General features: G+C 40.1%; 1 protein-coding gene across 5 annotated transcripts in view; it reads right to left on the bottom strand.

Moving 5' to 3' along the window:
* LOC109428467 (uncharacterized) overlaps nucleotides 1–26,316 on the bottom strand; it is a 569,383-nt gene that overhangs the window by 38,889 nt on the left and 504,178 nt on the right. For all 5 annotated transcript variants that reach the window (XM_062844305.1, XM_062844310.1, XM_062844307.1 and 2 more), the window contains one exon: nucleotides 96–485. In XM_062844305.1, the coding sequence (XP_062700289.1) occupies nucleotides 96–485 (390 nt within the window). The remainder of the gene's footprint in view (nucleotides 1–95; nucleotides 486–26,316) is intronic.

Here is a 26,316-nt window from a genome sequence, read left to right as displayed (position 1 = left end):
CAACGTGTGGACCCTCGCACGTCACCGAAATTCCCCTCACACAGCACAGCTGATAACAGAGATATAAAAGCCCAGCAAATCATACATATACTCACACTACTATTCAGGTACTGACTGCTCCGGCAGACGGTCCGCAGCGAGTCCATCCACAGGCGCATATCGTTGTGCGAGTCCGCTTGCAGCAGCAGTTCCCGCTCGTAGCCCTTGTACAACGAGGAGGACCCCGAAGATGGTCCCATCGAACCCAGCCCTCCTCCGGCCGACTGCGTATGGTGCAGCGCCAGATGCTGGTGCGATTGGGCCGATGTTGGTCCGGTGCCCATCAGGCCGAACGGATAGTGCTGCTGATGCTGGCCGTGCTGCTGTTGTTGGTGCGGATTCGGGTAGTTGACTGTGGTCAGCTTGAAAACGTTCTTCCGCTTGGTGTAGTTGCCCTCGGCCACGTGAAAGTTGGTGAGATCGATTATCCCGGACGGTTCGGGGCTCTATTGGACGGGAAAAAAGTTTGATTCGTTAGTGAAGCAAATAGAACATTAGGAGTGTGGCCGCTGAGATATGATAATAACCCAAGATCCGGTGGAGTTCCATCGTCGGAGGCGAAACTTTTTGAACCCATGTGACACCTTGACCCAGTTGAAGAGGCGGCCGCTCTGGGCGTGCCGTACAGCGGCGTACTCCGGGTCGTTGTAGTAGGAGAGCTTGCGCTCCAGACTTTGGTGGGCCATTTGGTTGATCGTAATTTGAAATCACTTGGAGTTCATAGGGTTTGCGGTAACTTATACCACACACTTAACTATACAGATTAGCGAGCACTTATTTCGAATATTTGGTTTTGGAGAGAGATCTCTGTTGCTTCGCAGAGATTACCTCTGGATTCTGTCCATTGTTGTTGGGACGGTGTAAACGGAATTTGCCTTGGATGTAGATTTTCTCGGCGGTAGCTTGACGTTGGGCATTTTCGATGAGTCTAAGGGTTCTAACAGAGGTTTTGTGTCATTTGGCCGAAAAATGTATGATGAATTTAAGTGATCATGCCCCTGTTCTCCTCGTCCTATGATTTAAAGAATTAAACTTTCGACCAAACAGCATTCGACCAAAAGGCCGGGCACCCTAACAGAAGGCTTAAAACGCTAGGACCACCAAATCTAAGGGATACAGTGGTGACTCAATTTTACCAAACCCTGGTTGCACAAATATGTTGAATGTACGAATTGAAAAAGAAAAAAAATACAAAGAAAAATCCAAGTAGCCTAGGCGGGATTTGAACTCACTACTTCCCAATTCACTAGACAGGGCACGTTAACCAACTACAGTAGACGTTCGCTCAGTGCAAACGGTTTGACTGCAATGCTTTTTAACTGCAAGTCCACTAAGTGCAACAGTTTTGGAGTTATCGCACCGCTATCTGTCAAAAACAAAATGTCAACAGAGTTGCGATGTTTTTCGGATGCACTACAGCTGCATTGCGATGTTTTTTAGTGCATTCAGGCTGCGTCCAACAGCAATTGACAACTGTTTGACGGCTGTCAGTCGTTACAGTTGGCGAATTTCATTCGGTAACTGAAACGTAAACATGTTGCACTTATCGAACGTTTACTGTACACCACAGAACAGGTAACGATTTTGCGGAATTCAATATTCACCAAACCCTGCGCTCTTCTTCGCAACTGTCCGTCTCCATTGGATGTCCATCCACTTTCAACACTCTTTGAGCGTGCTTACGAAAAACAGTGAGAGCGAAATGGTAGGGCACTCTTACCCCACGTCTCCACTAGACAGAAATGTCTTGCCATTTTGCTGGACAGATGTGTCATGACAGAAATGTTCTCTCGCTGTTTGCATGGAAAGCAGCGGTGTTGATCATTTCTGTTACGTTTTCTCTTTCTGGCAGCAAGACATTTCTGTCTAGTGGAGACGTGGGGTTACCGCTTCATGATATTATGACTACAAGCAGAGATGGCATGCTCCTCAGTGCGAAACGTGAGAAGAGAAAACATAAACTCTACACACGACTTCCAACGAGAGCATGAGCCGCTCACTCTCTGGCATCCATCAGCGGCACACTCAAAATGAGTGCTCAAACAAATGTTAGAACAAACATGTTTTTCTCAGTTTTTGCGTGCACATTTTGTGTGCGCAGAAAATGTGCACACAAAAATTCGTGTTGAGCGCGCACTCAGTCGTGCTTCCAGTGCAATACTGTGTTTATTCGTAGGCAAGAATGGGAACACTCACTTAGCAAGAGTTACTCTCACTTGCAGTTTTCTCACTTCAGAAGCGTGCACTCAAGAAACAATGTATGGACAACTTTTGCCTTGTGATTTCGTCTAAAACTTTGCCGAATAGAGTAGGGGTCGCACACGCATACCAAAGTCGTGAGGGAGCTGCGAAGGCAACTCTCCACGAGGTGAATGTAAATTACACTCACCTCGTGGAGAGTCGCTTTCACAGCTCTGTCACGACCTTGAGAATCCTGTGCGACCCCTACTTTATTCGGCAAAGTTTTAGACGGAATCACAAGGCATAAGTCGCCCATGCATCGCTTCTTGATTTCACCCTTCTAAGCTGAGAAAATAGCAAGTGAATGTAACTCGTTGCAAGTGAGTGTTCCCATCCCAACTTTGTGTAGAGTTAACCAATGAAGCCCAAATGTGTACCACATATAGATAACTAATTGAGAACAACTAGTATTCACTAGCATTCACAATTTGAGGATTTTTGGTGCACTTTATAAAAAATTCTAACTTATTGAGAATGTTTAAGCTAATTACTGAAGTTTACATTCTTTCGAAAATTTTCAACTAGCGCCGCCTAGCTGCAGAAACTCGAACTAAACGATAATTATTCTGACAGTCCTTGATCTACCAAACAATATTACCAAAGACACCATCTTTCTAAAAGATCAAAATCAAGATGTTGAGATATGTGATATTTAAAATTTGTTTGCTCTCTAGCGCCGCCTAGCAGTGAAATCACGAATCATATGGCCATAATCATAATCTGAAAGCCCTTGACCAGCTGAACAACTTTGCCGAAGAAACCAACTCTCTAGGTAATCAGAATCCTGAGATATATGAGATTGAAATTTCAATAGTGTCACATCTATTTGTCTGTGATTTGTGTGATATACGTATGATTCGTGATTTCACTGCTAGGCGGCGCTAGAGAGCAAACAAATGTGAAATTTCACATATCTCAGCATTCGGGTTCGTTAGAAAGATGGTGTCTTCGGAAAAATTGTTTGGTAGATCAAGGGCTTTTAAAATAATTACCGTCTGGTTCGAGTTTCTGCAGCTAGGCGGCGCTAGTTGCACATTTTTGAAAGCATACACATTTTAACAATTAGCTGAAAAAAAATCACAAGCAGTAACTTTTCATAAAGTGCACCGCAATTCTCAAATTTCGACTGCTATTTCCTCTACTAGTTGATTACAAGAGGTAGAAATTTGGTCTTGATATGTTAACTCTAGTGAAATACTTTAAACTTCACAGCCGTTCATTAAACTACTATATCTTAGGGTTAAGTGAACCAAATTAAATAAAATTTTGTACACGTGTGACGCATATATTGGTCTTTGATTACTATTTGACTTGATCAAAATAAGTCCAAAGGAAAAAAATGTTAGCTCACTAGCGCCGTCTGTTGGTGGAATTTCGAATAAAACTATCCATAAACTGTAATTCCTTGACCGGCTTAAGAATATTACCAAGCACACCAACTCTGTAAGTAATAAGGACCCTGAGATATATGGGATGGATATTTTATCAGTGTTACGTCTGCTTGTCTCTGACATCACAGGATTTGATGCCCCTTAGCGGGGTTCGGACCCACTGACATGCGTTTGGTTCACCAAATGCTCAAACAACACTGACCCCTTTGAACACTCTGCGTGTGCACTGAGTTCTGTTTTTTTTTCTGCGTGCGCACATAAATTGCGCACTGGGGTTATGACTTGCGGGCTCTCACTGCTCTCACGCAGCACTTTTGTCACCCGCACAAAAACTCTGCGTGAGAGCAATTATGTACATTTTAGTGTGCGTTTTTTTCTCTTTCTCTTTTGTAAGGTACATGAAACTGAGAAGTTCAGTGAAAGATGAACCTAAATGGGCGCAGTTTCTGCGTGGCATGCTATCCCTGACTACACGTAATGATATCATGACTAACGGATGGTTATCATGAAAAATTACAACCTTTTCCATGACCACAAGTTATGATTACGACAAGCGTTATGCGAAGATTTTCGCTTTCAGAAATAATAATATATCATGACGCTAAGTCATGAAATCATGACTCTGATTGCTTTAAACATGACCTCGAATCATAAAACAATGACTCAAAACAACGGATTTTATACACCGCTAAACGTTAGGCAATGCGTCAGTCATCTTTTTAATCAGTCAAAGCGTCTACCGTGCAAACGACGTTCGGTGAGAGATAAAAATGTTGTTTGTTTTTGCATTTTCTGAGTTGAAAGAGCGGATAGTTACTTGACAAGTGAGAAGTCATTTGTTTTTTTTTATGCCCAAGATTGATGTCTAACCGAAGCCCTACTCATCCACAACCACTAAATTCCCAGCGTTCAATTTATAGGACACTTTTGTGGACTTTTGATATGAATATCTTGAAATTGCACAATATTTTAGCAAACTGTCTTCGGAGAAGTTGTTCATACAGATGTCATCCTTTAATTCAAATGATCTTCAGTTAGAAATTTTCTTTCTTAGTTTTTCCCCGGGATTCCTTCATCTATTTTTCACGAGTGTTACGGTTTTTAATTTGTTTATTTAAGTTTATGTAATAAAGAAGATAAAGGTACGAAAACATCTTGTTTTATATGTTCTAGTAAATGTAGCTCCAATTTAATCGCCTATTTTCTTGCCGTTTTAGGCAATGATCAACTAAAAGTCAAGCAAACTGTTCCCTAACAGGAACTTTAAAATGCAGACGGCTCATATGAGATCTCGAGTCAGGGCCCAAGCAATTAGGATTAGTATTCCTAGACAAAATCGAGTTATGAATGCAGCAACAGATGCTGCGAACTAATAGGCTCACTGCCAAACAAAACACAATTCCAGGATGACTGATGAACCGAAAACATGATTTCCCGGGATCATTTCAGGGATTCCATTAGGATATTCATAAGGACGCCTTATGAGATTCTTTCATGGATTGTTCCAAGACTTTTGAGGATTCTTCTCGAGATTTTTTTTAGGAATTCTTTCCAGGATTCCTTCAATGAGACCTCCCGGGATTCTTTCACTGATTCTTCTCAGGTTTTCTTAAAAAATGTCTCCCGAGATCCCTTCAGAAATTCTTTCAAGAATTCTTTAGGTTTCTCTTGGATTCCAGGGTTCTTTTAGGCATTCCTCCAGGATTTTTTCATAAACTGCTCCCGGGATTCCTCTCTGGATTCCTTCCTCCTAGAATTTCTTCCTGAATTCCTGAGAAAATTTTTCTCGGGGTCATTCTGCCGAAAAATGAATGATGAACTTAAATTATCAGGCTAAAGTTCTGACTACAACACGGGTAACCAATGATTTGAAGAAGGAAAAATCTGATAAAATAAACAGTTTTAACGCCAACTAATCCCTGAATAACAAAACTAGATAGAAGAGCCTATGATTTAAACAAGAAAATACTGTACTTCTGATGATCACATTGGCAGCCGGAACGTCAAATACTTCTTTTGAATTCTTTTGATCATGATTCGTTCAAACGACATTCAGCCAAATGACCGGGCACTTTTACCGCTTCATGATATCATGATTACAAGTAATGATATCATAACCTAACGAATGGTTATCATGAACAATTAGATCCTTTTTCATGACCAGAAGTCAGGATTGCGAGAAGCGTTATGCGTTTTCAGAAACAATATATCGTGACGCATAGTCATGCAATCATGACTTAGATTGCTCTAAACATGGCTCCGAATCATTACTTGAACCAACGGATTTTGTCGCCGCAAAACGTTACACAATGCAGACCTGTCACTCATCTTTTCACTCAATCAAGGCGACCCATGCGATCGACGGTGTTTTTCGATGAGAGAGATAAAAATGTTGTTCATTCTGAGTTGAAAAAAGCGGTCAATTAGTGAGAAATCACTTGTTCTAAACTTCAGAAAAGCAAGTTAAAAAAGTGCTAAAGCATTTTTTTCTTGTGCAGGAGCGAGCGAAGGAGGTAAGTTAGCATTTTATAATTTTCTAAGCCGTAAAAACAAAATGATCCAGCTGCATTGAAAGTTTTCAATTCTAAAAACAATGTAAAGATGCAGGATACCGAAGCCGGAGACCGTCCAGTACACTACATCATCGCCAGTGGCGATTCCCTAACCTTAAATTTACCTTTTCAACGAATGTAAATTTTTTAATTTTCTCAAAAACCTGGTTAGTAATTTGTAGAAAATGACTTCCGTCTATTTTTTAATTTGATCCGGATCCTGTGTTCTCCGCAATTGCAAGGGTCGTAGAACAGGTAAAACGTGAGGTTACCAGACGCCACTGGTCATCGCCATACCGATTTCCGACTAACCGCGGGTCTATAAGCCACTTGAAAACCGTGAAGGTCTCGAACTGGCGTTGAATGTGATACTGCTGAAGGCTGGCCGAAATACTCGACTCAAATAATGATTTTATATTATTTTATTAATTTACTTTAATGATATATGAATCTCCAGAATCTCCAGAATAATGAATCATTCTTGTTTTCGTGAGTTTTGTTCGTGGTTACAGAGTGTACGCATCATGATTTTATGACTCTGCTCACTGTTTTGGGTCAACAAAATATGAATCATTTATAACAAATACCACGCTCATGTTCCTATGAACGAAGTTCATAGTTCCAGAGTACATGTTTCATGATTCCATGATCTAATTTGTCATGTTTCCTCAAACAATATTTATGACGTAACGCTACAACAAAATGAGTCATGAAATCATGACATTTTTAATGGTGTATTTCCATAACATAATAAAACATTTTTCTCGAAATTCTGGCTCATTTTGCCAGGTTTTCCCGTGCATTAGAACTTTGAACGAATTTTGTAGAAATAATATTCATTCAGGTTCAGTAAATTTGTTTACATCGGCAGAGGTGAACCTATTTTTTTTTTCTGATAAATAATTTTGTCAGAGTTTTCAACAAACATTTTTCGATTCGACAGGAGTTGCACTCAAAACATGAATGACATCGAGGAAATCTTCAGGAAGATGTATCTGTAGTTTTTTTTGGCTATTTTCAAAAGTTTGGGAGATGATCCTAGGATTTTGGCCGCAATTTCACCCACTGTGCGCCGTCGCCACCTTGGGGATCGGCATCGTTTTTACGCTCCATCAATAATGCTGTGTCCTCGCTTACCTAGTAGTAGGCATGTACACTGGTTCTTGTGCATGTTTTTATCAATAACGGATAATTATTTCGAAGCGATCGATGTGCTGGTGGTTCGCAATACCGCCCACCAATCAATTGCTTTTTTGTTATGTTAAATCGACAAGTCGTTTAATAACTCGATCGGCTCATCGCATATGGTGCTCAGAAGGCTCCGATATTGCCGAAGTTCGCTGCCTTCGATCGGCCTCGTTGAAGTCACGCGCATTTGCGCTCGATCGATGGCGATGCGACTCAATTTTTATGCTCACACAATACAATTGGCAGACGAAAATAAAAAAAATCCACCATTCGATTGCGTGATTGCTTATTTTTTTCCTCTCTTAGATCTGAGTACGCATTCGTTGGTTCGGCTGGTCGGTTTGTTCGGTTGTTATCTAAGGACGATTCATATAATAATCACCGTCGAGCAGCAAAGTTGGCCGACCGAAACAGACGAAGACGTATTCCTCGCGGTTGATCTCATTTGCAGCGCCTACTTTGCGCCGCATTTTCGTTAGTTTTGTTTTCGAGTCGCAGCACTCCGAAAGATTCGTCACTGCCATCCTAGTCCCAAAGTCAACGGCTACTAAGATCACCATTCCCAGCGCTGCGCGCTGTAATGGTAATGATAATGTCGGCTCACCAGTCGACCATCATAAAGATGATGATGATGATGATGATGATGATCATGATGACGGGGAAGATGATGAGCGAGGCCATACTGCTAGCTACCACAACATGTTGTGCTTCTGCTTGCCATCCCTCCGTGCCATTATTATTAAATTGAACGGTTTGATTCGATAATAGGTGAAAATCGTAACAAGTTAGTCGGGGCCTTTTTACTTCCGAAACAGTGCGCAAAATTGCATGCCGCATGCCGGTGAAGATGTGCAGCAATAACACAGCCACAGCAGTGTGGCAACCAGCCAGCGGATGTGGAACAAGTGGCCACCTAGTGTGCCGAATGGATGGTGGTGAACTTTTATTAGGGGGTTTCAATAGATGTGTAATTTGCGCACTGTATTTTGCAGCGTTTCTACAAATGAAAGTTTTGATTACAAGTTAACTAATATATCGACAATACGTAAAAACTCCAATCAAAACGTGTGAACAACAGCGTAGTTTACACTCTACCTTTCAACAACAATAATGTCTGAAGACCGTAAAAAGATCAGCTTGTTGCATTGCGAAGCACTATGGATAACAAGAAAGCTAAGCAGCAAGCGTAGATTCAATGGTGATTGAGATAGATTCTGTAGAAATTGAAAGTCCTAAACTCCAGGAGTTTTTGCATACCTTACAATGTCGACCTGATAACCTCAAAAAGATTTTGTCGCAGCATTGCGGAGTACCATGGATAACAATGACCGTAAACTGCACGGATAGATTGAACGGGGATTGTGGTAGACATTGTAGAACTTGAAAGTCCCGAACTTCAGGACATTTTGTAACCCTTGTTATGTCGGGAAAACCGTAAAAACGTATTCTCGTTCAGTTGTGGATCATCATGGATATCAGAGGACAATAACTACCAACGTAGATTGAATGACAGTTGAGGTAGATTCTTTAGAACTTCAAAGTCCTGAACTCCAGAACATGTGGCATACCTTACAATGTCGTACAACCTCAAAAAGATTTCCTCGCAGCATGGATAACAAAGACTGAAAACGCAAGCGTAGATTGAACGGTGATTGCAGTAGATTATGTAGAAATTGAAAGTTCTGAATCTCACGACATCTTGTAAACCTTGTAATGTCCGACAGCCATAGAAAGGCCTTCTCGTTGGGTTTTGGAGCATGGATATCAAATGGCTATTACTACCAACGTAGATTGAATGGCGACTGTGGTAGTTTCTGTAGACTTTGAAAGTTCTGAACTCCAGAACATTATCCATATCTTCCTTATAATGTCGTACAATCTCAAAAAGGTTTTCTCGTAGCACTGCGGAATACCATGGATAACAATGACCCTAAACCGCAAAAGTTGATTGTGGCAGATTTAATCGAACTTGAAAGTCCTGGACTTCAGGACATTTTGTAAACCTTGTAATGTTCAACAATCGCGGAAAGGCCTGCTCGTTGGGTTGTGGAGCATCATGGATATCAAAGGACAATAAGTGCAAACGTAGATTGAATGGCGAATGTGGTAGATTCTGTAGAGCTAGAAAGTTCTGAACATCAGAACATTTTGCATACCGTACAATATCCTACAATCTCAAAGCAGATTTTCTCATAAAGTTGCGGAGATAATGCATAACAATAACCGTAAGCTGCAAGCGTAGATTGAACGGTGATTGTGGTAGTTCCGTAGAACATGAAAGTTCTGAACCTCAGGACATTTTGTAAACCTTGTGATGTCCAACAACCGTAAAAAGGTCTTCCCGTGGGGTAGTGGAGAATCATGGATATTCCAGCCTTCTAATCATGGATATCAGAGGACAATAACTACAAATGTGAAATGAATGGCGATTGAGATAGAATCTGTGGACATTGAAAGTCCTGAACTCCAGAATATTTAGCATACCATACAATATCGTACAACCTCAAAGGAAATTTTTTTGAAGCATTGCGGAGTACCATGGATAACAATGACCGTGAACCGCAAGCGTAGATTGAACGGTGATAGTGGTAGATTTAGTGTAGAACTTGATAGTCCTGAACTTCAAGAAATTTTGTAAACCTTATATTGTCTGACAACCGTAGAAAGGACAATAACTACCAGCGTAGATTCAATGGCGATTATTGTAGATTCTGTGCAGCTAGAAAGTCCTGAACATCAGAATATTTTGTATACCTTACAATGTCGTACAATCTTTAAGAAGATTTTCTCGAAGTATTGTGGAGTACCATGGATAACTATGACCGTAAACCACAAGCGTAGATTGAGTGGCGATTGAGGTAGATTCTGTAGACCACGAAAGTCCACAACTCCAGAGTATTTTGCATACCTTACAATTTCGTACCATACAATCCCTAAAAGATTTTCTCGTAGCATTGCGGAGTACCCTGGATAACTATGTCCGTAAACCGCAAGCGTAGATTGAGTGGTGATTCAGGTAGATTCTGTAGACCTTAATAGTCCTGATCTTCAGGACATTTTGTAAACCTCACAATGTCCGACAACCGTAAAAAGACCTTCTCGTTGAGTTGTGGAGCATCATGGATATCAGAGGACAATACCTGCAAATGTGGATTGAATGGCGATTGAGGTAGATTCTTTAGAACTTGAAAGTCCTGAACTTCAGGACATTTTGTAATTCTTACAACGTCGTATTACCCCAAAAAAATTTTCTAGTAGCATTGCGGAGTACCATGGATAACTATGACCGTAAACCACCGTATCCAATCATGGATATCAGAGGACAACAATTGCAAACGTAGATTGAATGGCGATTGTGGTAGATTCTGTAGAACTTGAAAGTCCTGAAATTCAGAACATTATACCAATGTCGTACAACCCCAAAAAGATTTTCTCGCAACATTGCGGAGTAACATGGATAACAATGTCCGTAAACCGCAAGGGTAGATTGGGTGGTGATTGAGGTAGATTCTGTAGAACTTGAAAGTTCTGAACTTCAAGGCATTTTGTAAACAGTAGAAAGAATTTCTCGTTCAATTACAAAGCAACTCGGATAATAACGGTCAAAAGCCACAAAGTGACATTGAATTGCTACTGCGATATATCCATGTAAGTCTTAACTGCAAGATTGTTTGGATATCCCAGAACATCAAAACAAAATGAAAACTACCTAACCGCGTACGAAGCCAAAAGGTCGAGTGGTCAATTGGTTTGAAATTGACTGAATTACAGCGAAAAAGTACCCAAAAAGAAGCCCTGCCGAGATGGTTTTACTTCCTTATAATAAATTCAAGGAAATTTCAGAGGAGCCCATAAAGAGGAGGGATTCAGAAACATTTAGAGTCATTCAAGGGAGTTGCAGAGATTTTAGAGAGTTTCAGGTTTCAGTTTGCGGGGCGTTTTTGGTGCATTCCAAAGAGGGCTACAGAGTAGTTTCAGGGGGTTTATAGTGGTTTCAGAGGCGTTTCAAGTGGAATCGAAATTTCAGAGCTTATAGGAATCATAACCCCTTGAACAATGGGCTTCCTAGGGAGATCCAGAAGAGTTTCAGACTAGTTTCAGGAGATGTTCAGGCCTGTAGTATGTGTTTTAGAGCAATTTAGAGGGCAGCGGATGATTCCAGAGTGTTCCATGAGGTCTCATGAGCATTTGAAAGGATTGAGGGAGGTTCCTGAAGAGTGAAAATGGCTTTAAGATGCCGTTTAAGGATTTTCAAGACCGTTTCATGAGTTTCAGGACAGTCCTCGTTATCCCTGGCCTTGGATCCCCTTGCAATCCTTCTGAAACACACTGGAACCCCCTGAAAACCCCAGCATACCCACGGAATTTTCTTAAAACTCTCTGAAACCTTTTGAAACGCTTTCAAAGGTCCCCACAACCGTCCATAAGCTTCCTGAACCCCCCTGGAACTTCCTTGAAATCCCATGACACCCCTGCAGATCTTCCTGAAATAATTTTTGACCTGTGGAACCTCGTAGCCGTGCGGTTAGGGTCCCAAACTTCTAATCGCACCATGCTGTGGGGTGGGGGTTCCATTCCCGCTCCGGACGATGAAACTTTTCGTGAGAATGGTTTGCTTTCCGTATCTACTGGTGCATGCTTCGTGTGTCCCTTGTCTAGTGTTAAGTTTTATTTAGTCTGTACGGGCTTTGGCTGAAGACGGTTTCCGAGTCTTTTTTTATAATTGTCCATTCCAAGGAGTTTCAGGGGCGTTCCAGGAACGCTCCAAGGATTTTCAAGGGCATGTTCAAGGGGTTCCAGAGACGTTCCAGAGAGATTCAGAGGGTAAAGGGGTCCCAGGGGTGTTTCAAGGCATTCCAGACGGATTCAGGAGCAACCCAGGGATTTGAAGGGGTTCCAGAGGCGATCCAGGGGTGTTGCAGGGGTTTCCAGGAATGTTCCAAGAATATTCCAAGTGCTCTCACAAGCGTTCCAGCGTTCTAGGGGTTTTCAATGAGCTTCAGGGGCTTTTAGGGGGTCCTAGGAGCATTCCAGGGCTCTTTCAGGGCGTCCACAAAGCTTCAGGGGGTCCTAGGCAAGGATGGCATGCTCCTCAGTGTGTGTGCAAGTGTGCGCGGTTGTAATATGAAAATGAGCTGCACTGTGCACATTTTCAGTGCGGAATGCAAATCCTAGGGACATCTCAGGTTGTTTAACCCTTTGGAGCCGGAGGGGTCATATATGACCCCAACATAGAAACGGCTGTATACATTCAACCATTCGATAAAACAGAATACTGTCTTCGGCAAAGTTGTTGCAAATTGAGTCTTCTATTAGAGAAAATGGGAAAATTTGTATTTGGAACTTCATTGATAACCTAGAACATCCTGAACACCATGAAATTTGGAAAAACGAAATAACTGACATACCAGTTATTCTAACAGCTGAACTTGGATGTGGGTTACGTTTATATGTATTCTTTTAGCCTTCGTCAAGAATATCAAAAGGTGTTTGATATTCTGGGATGTTCTAGGTGTTCCAAACTGTCCTATAGAGAAGTCTTTCAAATCTACAAGAAAAAATATGTGTGTTTCGCCCCAAATAATAGCATTGCATAACCAACTGGGATCTGTGATTCTCTTGAAATATACAATATCAATCATAGACACTATAGAGGAATTCCAGATCAGCCAAACTACCTTGAAGTTCAGAACTTCAGGTCTACACTCGTAACTGTAGTCGTATCTGTTATACTGTGTAACGTTACATAATCAACCGCGGTTACTGGACCAATCTGAAGTCTACTTGATGTTATTATAAACCTTTGAGACATTCAGAGTCGTCCAAACTGTCCTATAATGAAGTCCTTCAAACCTACAAGAATATTTTTATGTGTTTTCACCATATATAATAGCATTGCATAATTCTGTGTGGAGCGGACCTGGTGTGATGGTTAGAATACATGACTATCACGCCGAGGACCTGGGATCGAATCCCACTCCCGACAAACTCACAAAATGTGAGTACTTCCTTCGGAAGGGAAGTAAAGCGTGGGTCCCGAGATGAACTAGCCTAGGGCTAAAAATCTCGTTAATACAGATAGAAAAAAAGCATTGCATAATATGCTGAGATCCGTGAAGCTCCTGAGATCTCAAATGTCTTTGAATCTTTGAGCCGAACTATCTTTGAGTTCAGAACATCAGGTAACAGCAGCCATATCTGATATACTGAATAACTTTGCATACTCAATCGCGGTTACTGGACCAACCTGAAGACTACTATATATTATTATGAACCTTTGAGATATGATGGGTCGTCTATAACTGTCCTGCAGTTTAGCTCTTGACAGTAACACTGTAATATGTAATCCCCCAGGCATTTCATGAGTCATTCCAAGATAATTTCGAGATATTCCACATCAACCAAACTACCTCGGATACCAAAATGGCTTCAGGTCTACACTTGTAATAATAGCTTTTGCCAGTACGCTAAATAGTGTTACATCCACTGTGTTTACCAAAGTAATTCGAGGAACAATAAGCGTTGTTATATATTTTTGGGATGTTATGGGCCATCCTTACTGTTATAGATCTTAGTTGATAAAAACAACTACTGTAACATGAGGTGATTTCGTTTTATATACATAGTAACGTTACACAACCAAATAGGATTCATGAACCTCTAAACTCTCAAGGGACACTGATAGATTTGTGATCATGATAGATTTGTGATAATTGAAAGACTTCAAGGAGGTTTCAGAGGACTGACAATGGGTTTCGAAGGCGCTTCAAGGGATTTCAGGACCGTTTCATGAGTTTCAGGACAGTTTTGGTGACGCCTGGTCTTTAAGCCCTTTGAAATCCTTCTGATCCCCTCTGGAGCCCCTGAAAACCCTAGTATGCCTACGGAATGCTATTGAAACTCTCTGAAACCTCATGAAACGTTCCGAAAGGTTTTGGAAAAACCCTCTGGATCTTCCTTGAAATCCCGTGACACCCTGAAGATCTTCCAGAAATCATTTTTGTTCACCTAATCGTGCATTTTAAGGAGTTTCAGGGGCGTTCCAGGGATTTTCAACGGCGTTCCAGGGATTTTCAAAGGGTTTGAAAGGCGTTCCAGAGATGTTCCAGAGAGATTCAGAGGGTAAAGTGATCCCAGGGGTGTGTGAGCTGTAGTTAAAATTCACGGAAAATAAATTTGTTTCAGAGCATACCAGGGGGTTTCAGGAGCGATCCAGGAGTGTTCCAGGAATGTTCCAAGGGCTCTCAAAAGCGGTCCATGGTGTTTCAAGGTGTGTAATGAGCGTTCTAGAGGATTCCAATTAGCTTAAGGAGGTCCCAGGGGCATTCCAGGGCTATTTCAGGGGTATTCCACGGAGCCTCAGGGGGTTTCAGAGGCTCTTAGGCAAGGGTGGTATGCTCCTCAGTGTGTCTGTGCAATTGTGCGCGGTTATAATATAGGGACGTCTCAGGTTGTTTCAGGGGCAACTCATGGGGTTTCATGGGATCTTAGAAGCATTGCTCAGGTATTTTGTGGGTTTCAGGGGCGTTCAGGGGGTTTCAGGAACGTTCCAAGGAGTCACATGGGGTTGCATAGTGGTTCTATGTGACTTAAGGGTGTTTCAAAAGTGTTCCAGCAGTCCGTGGGGTGTTTTAGGTTACAGGAGTGTTGCAGAGGTTTCCAGAAATGTTTCAAGGGCAATCAAAAGCGTTCCTAAGCAGGGATGGCATGCTCCTCAGTGTGTGTGCCAGTGTGCGCGGTTGTGATATGAAAGAAGCATTCCAAAGGTGTTCTGTGTGATTCCAGGGGCGTTCCATAGGGCATCATGAGTTTTCATGGGGTCGCAGGGGTGTTCTAGGGAATGTCAGGGGGTTTCATGGGCTTCTATGGGACTTAAGGGCGTTTCAGCGTTCGAGGGGTGTTCCGAGGAGTTTCAGGAGCGTTCCAGGGTTTTCAATGGGTTTCAGGGGGCGTTAAATGGTGTTTCGAGTGATTTCAGAATGTTCCAGGGAGTCTCGAGACAAACTGATTGGGTGTTCCATGGGGTTTCAGGGGTTTTAAGAGGCATTTGAGCGATCTTCCAAGGTATACAAGGGGTTTCAGGAAAGTTCCATGTGTTTTCAAGCGGTTTCAGGGGCGTTAAATGGCTGTTATAAAGGCCTTAGGGAGATTGAAGGTCGTTTCAGGGAGTCTCGAGGACGTTCCAGGGGCGATCCAGTGGATGTATCCCTGATACCACCTGAAACCCTCCAACAGGTTCAAACCCTAAAAGTGTGGATTTAACTTTAAGTTAAAATATCTTCTTTGCTTCTAGTCATGATAAAACAATTTCAATCAACCAGAGCTCACTTCAAATGAGATGCGATTCCTTGTCATTTGAATGGATTGTCATTCAAATGACTAGCTGAGCACAAAACACGGAAAACTCACCAAACTGGTGACCAAAATAAAAAACAGATCAATGATAGCTTGATATCGGGTTATACGTCAACTATCTCGAACAAAGTTGTCCAGGAATTCTATCACAGATTTTTTGAGGAATTTCTTTAGGGATTTTCTGAGGATTTCTCCAGTGGTTCCTCAAGAAATTCTTCCAGGGATTTATCCAGTAATTCATCTAGGAACTTCTCCAGGGATGCCACTAGAGTAGGGGTTTTCACATCTATTACCTCGCGGTGCAATATTTCCCAAAAGACCTATTCAAAAAACTTCCAAGAGACTCGCCTTGTTTACTTTTTTCGAAGACTTTTTAATACAATAACACATTAGGTATAATTTCAACACTAGTATACATTACAGTCACTTATCATGTTACGGGTATAAATTTTTGTTACAATTATAAGACAGAATCATTAATTCTTGTGGTATTAGTTTATTATTCGAGCGTTCTTTGTGTTGTATGTTTTTTTTTTCAACTTGCATATATTCCCATAAATTTAATGCACATTTATAGGGTTCTGCAGAATAGAGGTCCATGAAATGCAATCCCACTTTAATTGCCAACTTTCAGGCCATTTCGGACAGCGGTCAAGTACTAGAGATGTAAACCTTTCCCTGTCACGGACTTCAAGTTATTGATCTTAACTATTTACATTTGTAAGGTTCCATGTTTGGGATGTGTTGATACTTTGTAATAATTTATTTTATTTTATTTCGTAACAAGCAGTTGTTAATTTTGAGACTTTAATTTTGTTTAATATCTTCATCAAATGTAGTAACATCCATAACTTTATCCCTTCACCCCTTTCTTATTTCAAAGTAGAGGTAGAATTTTGGAAATAGCCTAGTGGTGCAAGGCCTGGTGTACCAAGTGCACCGTAGTGCACGATCTGAACACCCCAGCACTAGAAATTTCGTTAGGGATACTCCAGGGATTCCCCAGAGAATTCATCCAGAAATTTATACTAAGTCATCTATGCATGGTACAATTTCTTTACCGATAACTGGAACTTCTTGGTAGTTCTAAAAGGTGTTTTGTATAATTTAGCAACAAATTTTGTAGAATTCATTGCCAGAAGCTTTGGAAAAGCTGGATAGATGATTAATCATGAAAGGTTTCCAGCAGTTACTTAAAAAAACCTGCCGGATTTTCTTGTTTCATTATGCAAAAAAAAAAACTTCAGAATGACGGAATTGATGTTTCGTTCCATGACCTTACTCTTGACATTTACGGCTCTGGAAATTTTCCCCAGGATTACGAAAATGTTGCTATGTTGCTCGGTCGTGGACAATAAGTTTTACCTTATCCAAACATTTTCAATTATTTATATTTCTTTATCATTGCCAATAAGGATCGAAATAGAAACAATAAGTAGAAACTTGTTTGGAGCAGTACTGCATAGCGCAACTGATTTTCATGCGATATCATAGCATGCTAAAATTGGCTCCTTTTGCCCACTGTGCGGCGCGTAGTAGCCGATGCCGCCAGCCGCCGGCAGACAAGTGCATCGAAATCGATTTTTTCCACTGTCTCGGAAATTGGTCAAAGACGGCGGCGCGCTTCGCCTCTAAACGTTCATAGGTACATTCGTGCGTGTATGCACGTGGCGTGCATAAACTGTGGCACTGGGTCGCGCTGTACTTAAACCACTTAGCCTCTTTGGGTTCGAGAATCACTTTCTACTGTCAGTCCGCGCGGTACAACAGTCGATCATCCAAAGGGAAAAAGTAAAATTCTTGTCCAATTAAAGGGCCAGCCGTCAATCATTTTCCTCCTTTCCGATGGTCACCGTCAATCAATCACACATCACCTCATCAGCGACAATCGCACGCGTTACATTTTTGATTGGAATTCCTAACAACAGTCCTAACAAAAGCGGTCGCGATTGCGATCGCGATCACGTTCTACCTCACGGTGATGATGACGACGATACGCGAGCGAGGGTAATTAATATTCCTCCGACAATCGAAATGAAAATTAAAATTACGATCTCGCACCCCTTCCGATCCGATGATCGGGCTGGCGGCGGAATGTTCTTCCAAAACAAGAGTGTTGGTTGGGGTGGGATCCATGTTTGGACGATGACGATCGTCCAAAAGCAGTAGTAGCAGGCGTTGTGGACGCGGCTTTTAGGGCGCGCAACCAGCCAAATCCAAGGAGGCTTCCGACCGACGACAGTTTATCGCCGCAACCGAAGTGTGTGACATACCACCCGTGTCAAATCGAAGACGGCGACGATTACGACGCTTATTTACTCGGGTAAACCGATCGCACCCTTCTGAGCCAGCGGGTAAATAGTTTGTATTGCTGTGTGCGTTCAAGATGCAAACGGTGCCCAAATGCGCTTCAAACGCGGTAACACATGTTACCAAAGGCAACGTAGCAACCATAGCCAATATCACCGCCAACCTAGGATTCGAAAGCTCCCACTGACATCGGGTTACTTGTTAGAAAATCTTACCGCATTTGGTGCTCCCGCATTTGATATTTGCATTTTGAATGCACACAGCAATATTTTTTATCGCCCGCGATGATTATGGCGATTGGAATTTCGATATTTCACAAACAAATAGTACGACATGTTTGTCAAGTACCTCGAGTAGATTAGCTACCATCAAGGCAATGACAATGAAGGGTTTTATAGCGAGCTTTGATTTAAATGAGGATAATACTGATTTGCATTTTGAATCAGTGTGATTGAAGTTTAGTTTGGAATGACGGTGGAAATAATGGAAGTCAGAGATGATCAAAAATGAATCTAAGTATAGCAACATTATTTTCTAATACAGTTGACTCTCTACATCTCGATCGAGATAGGGAGAGATCGAACTCAAGAGCCAATTTGTAATGCACACTAGATTGAAAAATTGTCCGTAACTAGGAAAAACTGTCAACAAACAGATGTCACTTCACCTTCCCAGAAAGTTTTGCACCTATGAAACGAGATCTAGCAACCTGTAAAAACAAGCATATCGATGAATGGAGAGAAAATCTAGAACAAAAACGAACGAGATCGCATCGAGATAGAGAGATATCGACATGTAGGAAGGTAAAATGTATGCAGATTGAAGGGACCGACCAAACCATCGAGATAGGGAGAGATATCGAGATGTAGAACATCGACATGTGGAGAGTCGACAGTATTAATGAAAAGTTCTTCAACCGTTGACTTTTAAAACAATATAGGGTAATTCTCCATTTGTTCAACGGTTAATTCTGATTTTTTTTGTTTTTTGTTTATTTTCCATTGAGTTTCAATGGGAGACAATCGGTGAAGTACTAGATTTGTAAAAAATAGTTGAATTTTTATATGGTGAGAAGGTTAGTTCTCCGTTTCTGCAATGAAATGATGCAAAAAAACGTGAGTAGTATGATTACATGTTTAATTTGATGCTGTTTAAGCAAAACTTCGGGTAACTTTGTTCTTTAAGTTGCAAGAAATGGAGCTCCAGACAATTTTTATGTAGCTTTAAAATTGACCGATCTAGAGATATTTTTCTGAATTAGCTTAGGGTGGTTCAAGAAAAACCGGTTTTCTAGCATTAACTTTTCAGTTTCGATTTTTCATCAAAGCCGCCCAAGAAACACTTGTAGAGCATTTGAAGACGCGTCGTTTCGTGCACTGAGAGTTATCTCTTTTGGTTCAATAGTTACAGGTGTTTTTGTTATAAAATCATAGTTTTTTTTTAATGTGATATTACGGCTTGGGAAAAGCATTAAAAATATCTTTTGTCCGCATTCAAAAAAAGAACTGTTATTATAAAACATATCAAAAAATTAGAAGGGTGTTATTTTTGTAACTCAAGTAAAAAATACTTGAAAAGTGCCCATCTTTCCTAAAAAAAATCATCAATATCTTTTGAACGGAATGTCGTAGCAACATTCTCTAACATTTTGGATAAGTGGTTCTTAGACTACTTTGACGAGTAACTGTTAAGAAAAACGCCTGTGACTATTGCACCAAAAGAGATAACGACTGTCTGGGCGACTTTGACGAAAAATCGAAACTGAAAAAAATAATGCCAGAAAACCGGTTTTTCTTCAACCACCCTAAGCTAATTCAGAAAAATATCTGTAGATCTGTCAAATTTGAACCTACATAAAAATCACATTTGTTTGACTGGGTTTGATCACCGCCAAAATTTATATGCTTAGTTAGATTAGCTTTTTTTTGGTGAAACGATTATCAATCAGCATTATTTGTGTGTCACATTTCGGTCTACTTTTCTTCGGCCACATTTGTCTAAAAAATCATTTGAAAGCACTGAATATATCTCGTATTCTCGTAAATCTGGCTCGTGGACCATTGTGCATGGTTTATGTAAAAAAAATCATCTTATGAGAAAAATGCAAAAAAGTACGTTTTTCATGCTAAATCCCATACAAATTTCAATCGCAATGCGGAATACGGTGAGGCAATCAATCTCTCCCAAATTTTGTACAGTTATTTTGGACGCTAAAAGGAGTCGGAAAAGCTTTAAAAAACGAACTTGTTGACCCAGTCTTATACGTATCTACATCACCCCCGTACTCGTGACTCGTAGGCTTTTTTCAATACAAAAATTTTGAAATGTGTATGGAGCGTAGACATGAAGAAGCTCCAATGAAAATGGAATGAGGTCATCTCTTATGACGACATTTGTTGGTTTTCCCGTTAACAACCATTGACTGGTCAATTGCAAAGGATGAAAACTTTCCATACTTGTGCTTTTTGGACACAGCTTTACTCCTAAATACAACTCGTATTGGTGCATGCCTACCAACGATAGAACTAACAAGAGACACTCGAGAGACAGATACGAGGGCTTCAGTAGGAATTTCGGCACCGATACAGTCAGCCACTTTAGCAATAATGTATGTGACTTCTTCATTAGACTGAATCGGCACTCGGTGTATCATAGCATTATTCAAGAGAGACTGTTCATTGGTATTATCAACACTATGCTCCAAATTATGAGTATTCCGATTCGATCTTGCTCGGGCTTCTGACCGAATGCTGTTTAGGGGTCTGAGCAAATACTGAACTAATCCTATTCAATGTTTCTAGCCAGGATCCCGCTCAGTATTCTGAATCGATCCAGCTAAGGGATCCCACTCAGAACCTTGAGCAATCACTGCTCAACCTACTTTATCTTTTGTAGGATTATAATCCGTTCAGGAACTTCAGTCAAGTTTTGGCAATAGTAGTTTACGCAACAAGGTGCAGAATGAAGATTTTTACAGCACGAGTCGTACATTTATTCAACGAGGCTTGCCGAGTTGGATAATTACGACGAGTGCTGTAAAAATCGAGTTCTGCACCGAGTTGCGTACAACGTTTTTTGCAATTTCATAAATTACCGCTTAAGGGTTGTTTTTAACAAAACTTATTCATCAAACTGCACACTGATGTTCATAGTCATGTTTAAGAAAGTCTGATCATAGCAGGTTATACTGTGCAGTTGTCACAATTTTTCAAAAAAGCGTCCAGAAAAGTTCACGAAATTGATCCAAACATAAAACAGTGCTGTAATGGTTCATTACGCAACGCAAATCAATAATTTGGTGTGGGAAAGTAGGCCTTTTCCTGACGGATTTGCGTAAGGTAAAACAGCCTATTACGATGAGAAATTGCAAAAAATTCTTTTCAGAACTCCCAACAAATTTGGCTTAGGATTCCGAATCTTATCTTGTCGGAATTCTAAACCAATCGTGTTCATGACTGTGAGCACATTATGCTCAGGATGCTGTGAATTCCAACCGACCTTGGAAAGGATTTTGAGTCAGACCCTGCTGAGAACTTTTAAGAATTGAGGAAAAGCACATGCAAGATTAGCGAGAGCAAATTTCCATCATAACTGTGCGGAGGATTCTGAGCCGATCTTGTTCAAGATTTCTGAGCAAGCCATACTCAAAACTCTGAGCTTATCCTGTTCAAGATCCTGAACGGATCGTGATCAGTATTAGTAAGCCGATCAAGGGAAACCTCACTCAAGATTCTGAACAAATCCGGCCCTCAGTATGAGCCACTCACTTATACTGTCTGCAAACAGTGTATGGAAGATTTTACTTTGTAGTTTTATCTAAAAGTTCAACGAAAAGAGTAAGGGTCGCGAACGCACATTGAAGCCGTAAGAGAGCAATTGTAAAATAACCACAGGGCAGCGCTTTCAGTAACGTCATGGTGAGTTCCGTATCACCCATGGACGACTGATTGACGGAGTACAGAGCGTAAATGCAAAAAGGTTTTACATTGAAAAGAGGAGAAAGCAAAAATGCTATGTAATGGTAAACATACTTGGAATCTAAAAAGAATTTTCTTTAGTGGATATACTGATTGATATCAATTGTTTAAATATCAGTTTTTTTGCGATCGGGTAAATTTGTTATTTTATACATTAAGTTAAAATTACCTAATCTTATACTTTACACCTTAACAGTATCATATTTCTAATAGTACGGCATCATTAAGAGTGGATTATCGCAGTTGATTGTAATCTTAAACATCTATCGTAAGTCATGCAATCACATTGAATTTATTAATTTTAACTATTGAATTAAATCTTGACGATAGGTAGTGTTCATGCATTACGAGTCTATGTAGCTGAAGAGTTTCGGTTGAGGAAAGAAGTACACGAAAATTTGAGTACATTGATTTATAACTTGTATAGCACTGAACTGAAACAACAATATAATTACTGCTTTGAAGCTGCAGTAGCTGCTAATAAGACGTGTAGCGATTCTCTTCACCCTATCCGAAACAGTTATGAAGGTAACTGCGACTCTCCACACGATGAATACAAATTATGCTCACTCCGTAGAGAGTCGCATTCATGGCTTTGCCACGATTTTGGTATACGTATGCGACCCTTACTTTGTTCGACAAACTTTTTGATAAAACTACAAAGTAAAGCTAATGAAGCAGGCTTCTGAGCTGAGAGAATAGCAAATGAGTGTATCTGAGCACAACCCAGTCAACCAGTGATCGTATAAGATGTTGAATAAGATGTTAAAGTGGAGGCGATATACGTACATTTTACATGCGCCTAAATGGAGGCCTCCACTTTATCATCTTATGCAACATCTTATACGATTACTGGTTGTCTGGGAAGTGAGTGTTTCTATCCCTGGTATGGGCAAATCCTATTCTGCTCAGGAATTTGAGTAAATCCTGCTAAGGGTTGTGGGTAAATCTTGATTAGGATTCTGATCGTATTCTGCTCAAAATTTTGAGCGGCTCCTGCTCAGGACTTTGAGCAAATTATGAGCAAAATCTGCAACGCATTCTGAGCCAATCGATCTTCGAAATTCTGGGCAAACCATTGTCAGGATTCTAATTAAATTTAATTATTTAAATGCTTAAAACTTGTTCCGGGTATAGTTACATTAATAACGCAGTTTTATTGTTGAACGTTTTAAAAGTTTAATATTCATGCGTTCTTTGTGTTATATGTTTTATTTTAACTTGTAAATTTTCCCCTATTATTAGTGTACAGGGGATAGACAAAATGATCGGGACAGGCAAATTTTTCACTTTTCAAGAAATGTCCAATTAGCTGTAACTTTTCGTAAAGTGCATCAAATATTATCAAATTTTCACTGTAAGTTGATCAACTAGTTGTGTATCAGTGGACAAAATTTGAAAAAGATCGGGCTATTCTGCACGAAGTTATAAGCATTTTAGAAAAAGGTAGAATTTTCCGATAGCCAACTTTGAGCTGTTATCTCTCTGGATTCAATGAACCGAATGCAATGAAATTTTGTCCATTTATGACTTATATAATGAGCTCTGAAAAACGTTTGACTAAACTTGAAATTAATAACAAGAGAAAAAGTTATAGCGATTTCATAAATTCTATGGTTTTTTAGTAAATTGGTATATTTTTAATATGCATCCCATTACTTTTTCAATGAACTGCCGCCTATGTTGTTACTTTCTTTCAAAACATATCTGTATTCAAGACAATCGGAGGGAATTTAAATGAACTATAATTAGCATCTTGAATTTTGAAACGTTGTTGAATTTTAAGAAAATTTTATGTTTTATTAGAAAATTATTCTAATCGTTATAACTTTCTTTCGTGTAAAAATTTTTTAGTTATGTCAAAAGTTTTTCAAAGATCATTATATAAGTCATAAATGGTCAAAATTTCATTGCATTCGGTTCATTGAATCCGGAGATATAACAGCTTAAAGTTGGCTATCGGAAAATTCTACCTTTTTTTAGAATCTTTATAACATTGTGCAGAATAGTTCGATCTTTTTCAAATTTTGTCCACTGATACACAAATAGTTGATGAACTTACAGTGAAAATTTGAGAATATTTGATACACTTTTCGAAAAGTTACAACTCTTTGAAAGTATTTTGAGAAGCGAAATTTTTGCCTGTCCCGATCATTTTGTCTATCCCCTGTACATTTATAAGGTTCTGGCAGAATGGAGGGTTATGAAACGCAATCCTACTCGATTGCCAACTTTCAGGCCATTTCGGGCAGCGGTCAAGAACTAGAGATATAAATCTTTCCCTGGCACGGACTTCAAGTTATAGAGCTCTGTTAATAAAACTCGAATCGGGGTGCCCGATTAGGATAAGTTTTTCTAGACAAAAAGTAGCTATGAAAGCAGCAGCAATGACTGTCAACTAAAAGGCGAATTGCCAAATAAAATACAATTCCAAGATTTGCTGAACCCAAACCAATAAATGAAACCTCGTCATCCTGTGATCGGAAGAAGTTATCCATCTGGATAACAGGGCACATATATGTTTTATGTCGTGTTGCGTCAATTTGTGATGTCTGTATATTGTGGATTTGTGAGGTTCTATGTGTATCGTGATACATATCCTGATGATCCTTTGTAATAATTAATTTTCTTTTATTTTTGTAACAAAATCCTTCGAAGATTCAGAGCCTAAATGCTCAGGACTGTCAGGACTACTTTTCGGAATTCTAGGTAAAATATCGCTTAGGATCCGGGACCGACCATGTTTATCAATCTCAGGCGATTACACTCATAGCTCTGACTCGATCCCTCTCAACATTTCTAGCCAGGATCCTGCACTGCACAGTATACTGAGTAAGTGCTGCTCAGAGTTTCCACTCAGAAGAATAAGCGAACATTTTTCCGCATTGTAAACTATTTCGTAGGATTATGAGCCGTCCCTGGTTAGAAATTTCAGCCAAACATCCTCATGATTCTGAGCCGGCTTTATTCAATATTTTAAACATATTCCACTTAAAATTTTGAGCCGATGCGGCTCAGGGATCTGAGCCGACCCTGCTAAATCAATCATGCTCTGTATTTTGAACCGATATCTACTAGTGTGGATTGTGTGTCAGAACCTGATTGAAACTTTAATAAATTGAGGAAAAGCACATGCGAAATTATAAGCGAATTCCCATTCTGAGCCAATCCTGTTCAAGCAATTCATGTTCAGAGTTTTGAGTTTATCCTGTTAAAGATCCTGAAGAAATCTTGGTCAGAATTCTGATTTAATCAATGCAAATCTCATTAAGAAAACTGACCAAGCTCTGCTCACAGCTAGGGAAAGGTCAATCCAATATTTTAAGGGAATTCTGCATTCTTATGTGGACTTAGTTTTTAAGTATTATTATTTTATTATTTTTTTAGTGTTTTAGTATTATTTAGTATTAAGCAAATCCTGGTTTGAATTCTAAGCGAGTCATGCTCGCGATTCGAAGCGGATTCTGCTCAATATTCCCAAAATTTGCACGAAACTTGCTCAGGAATCTAATAACATCCTGCTTAGAGTAGTTAGAATTCTGATCGTGTCCTGCTCACAATTTTGAGCGGCTCCTGCTCAGGATTCTCAGCAAATTATAAGTGAAATCTACAACGGATTCTGAGCCAATCCTTCTCTAAAATTCTGCGCGAACCATTGTCAGGATTGTAATAGAATTCTTTCCAAAAATATTAATTCAATTGTGTTCAAGGTTCATCACAAGATTCCAAAAACTTTGCTCGTGATTTTAAACGAATCCTGTAGATGTTTTTGAGAAAATCCTGTTTATCATTCGGGGCCGTATCGGGTTCAAAATTGTGAGCGAAGCGTGCTCTGAATTCTGTTCGAATGCTGCTCACAATCCTAAGTGAGTTCTGCTTAGAGTTGTTAGCAAATCATGCTAAGGTTTGTGAGCAAATCAGCTCAGCAATTTGAGAGAATTCTGCTCAGGATTCTGGATGAATCCTGCTACGGAATCTAAGCGAACCCTGTTAAGATTTCTAATAGTATCCTGCTCTGATCGAATGCTCTGATCGAATGCTGATCAGGATTCTGAAGGAGTTCTTCTTAGTATTCTGAGCAAATCGTGCTCATAATACCGAGTAAGTGTTGCTCAGAACTCTATATGATTCTGCAGGAATAGCAGGAATCTAAGTGAATCCTGAAAAGGGTTATAAGCAAATCCTGTTTATGATTTGGATCGTATCCTATTCCAAATTGTGAGGAAATACTGGTAAGGAGTGTGAGCAAAATCAGCTCAGAAT

Source organism: Aedes albopictus, chromosome 1, assembly GCF_035046485.1.
Source record: "Aedes albopictus strain Foshan chromosome 1, AalbF5, whole genome shotgun sequence".
Taxonomy (NCBI): domain Eukaryota; kingdom Metazoa; phylum Arthropoda; class Insecta; order Diptera; family Culicidae; genus Aedes; species Aedes albopictus.
This window is presented reverse-complemented; position numbering and strand designations above follow the sequence as displayed.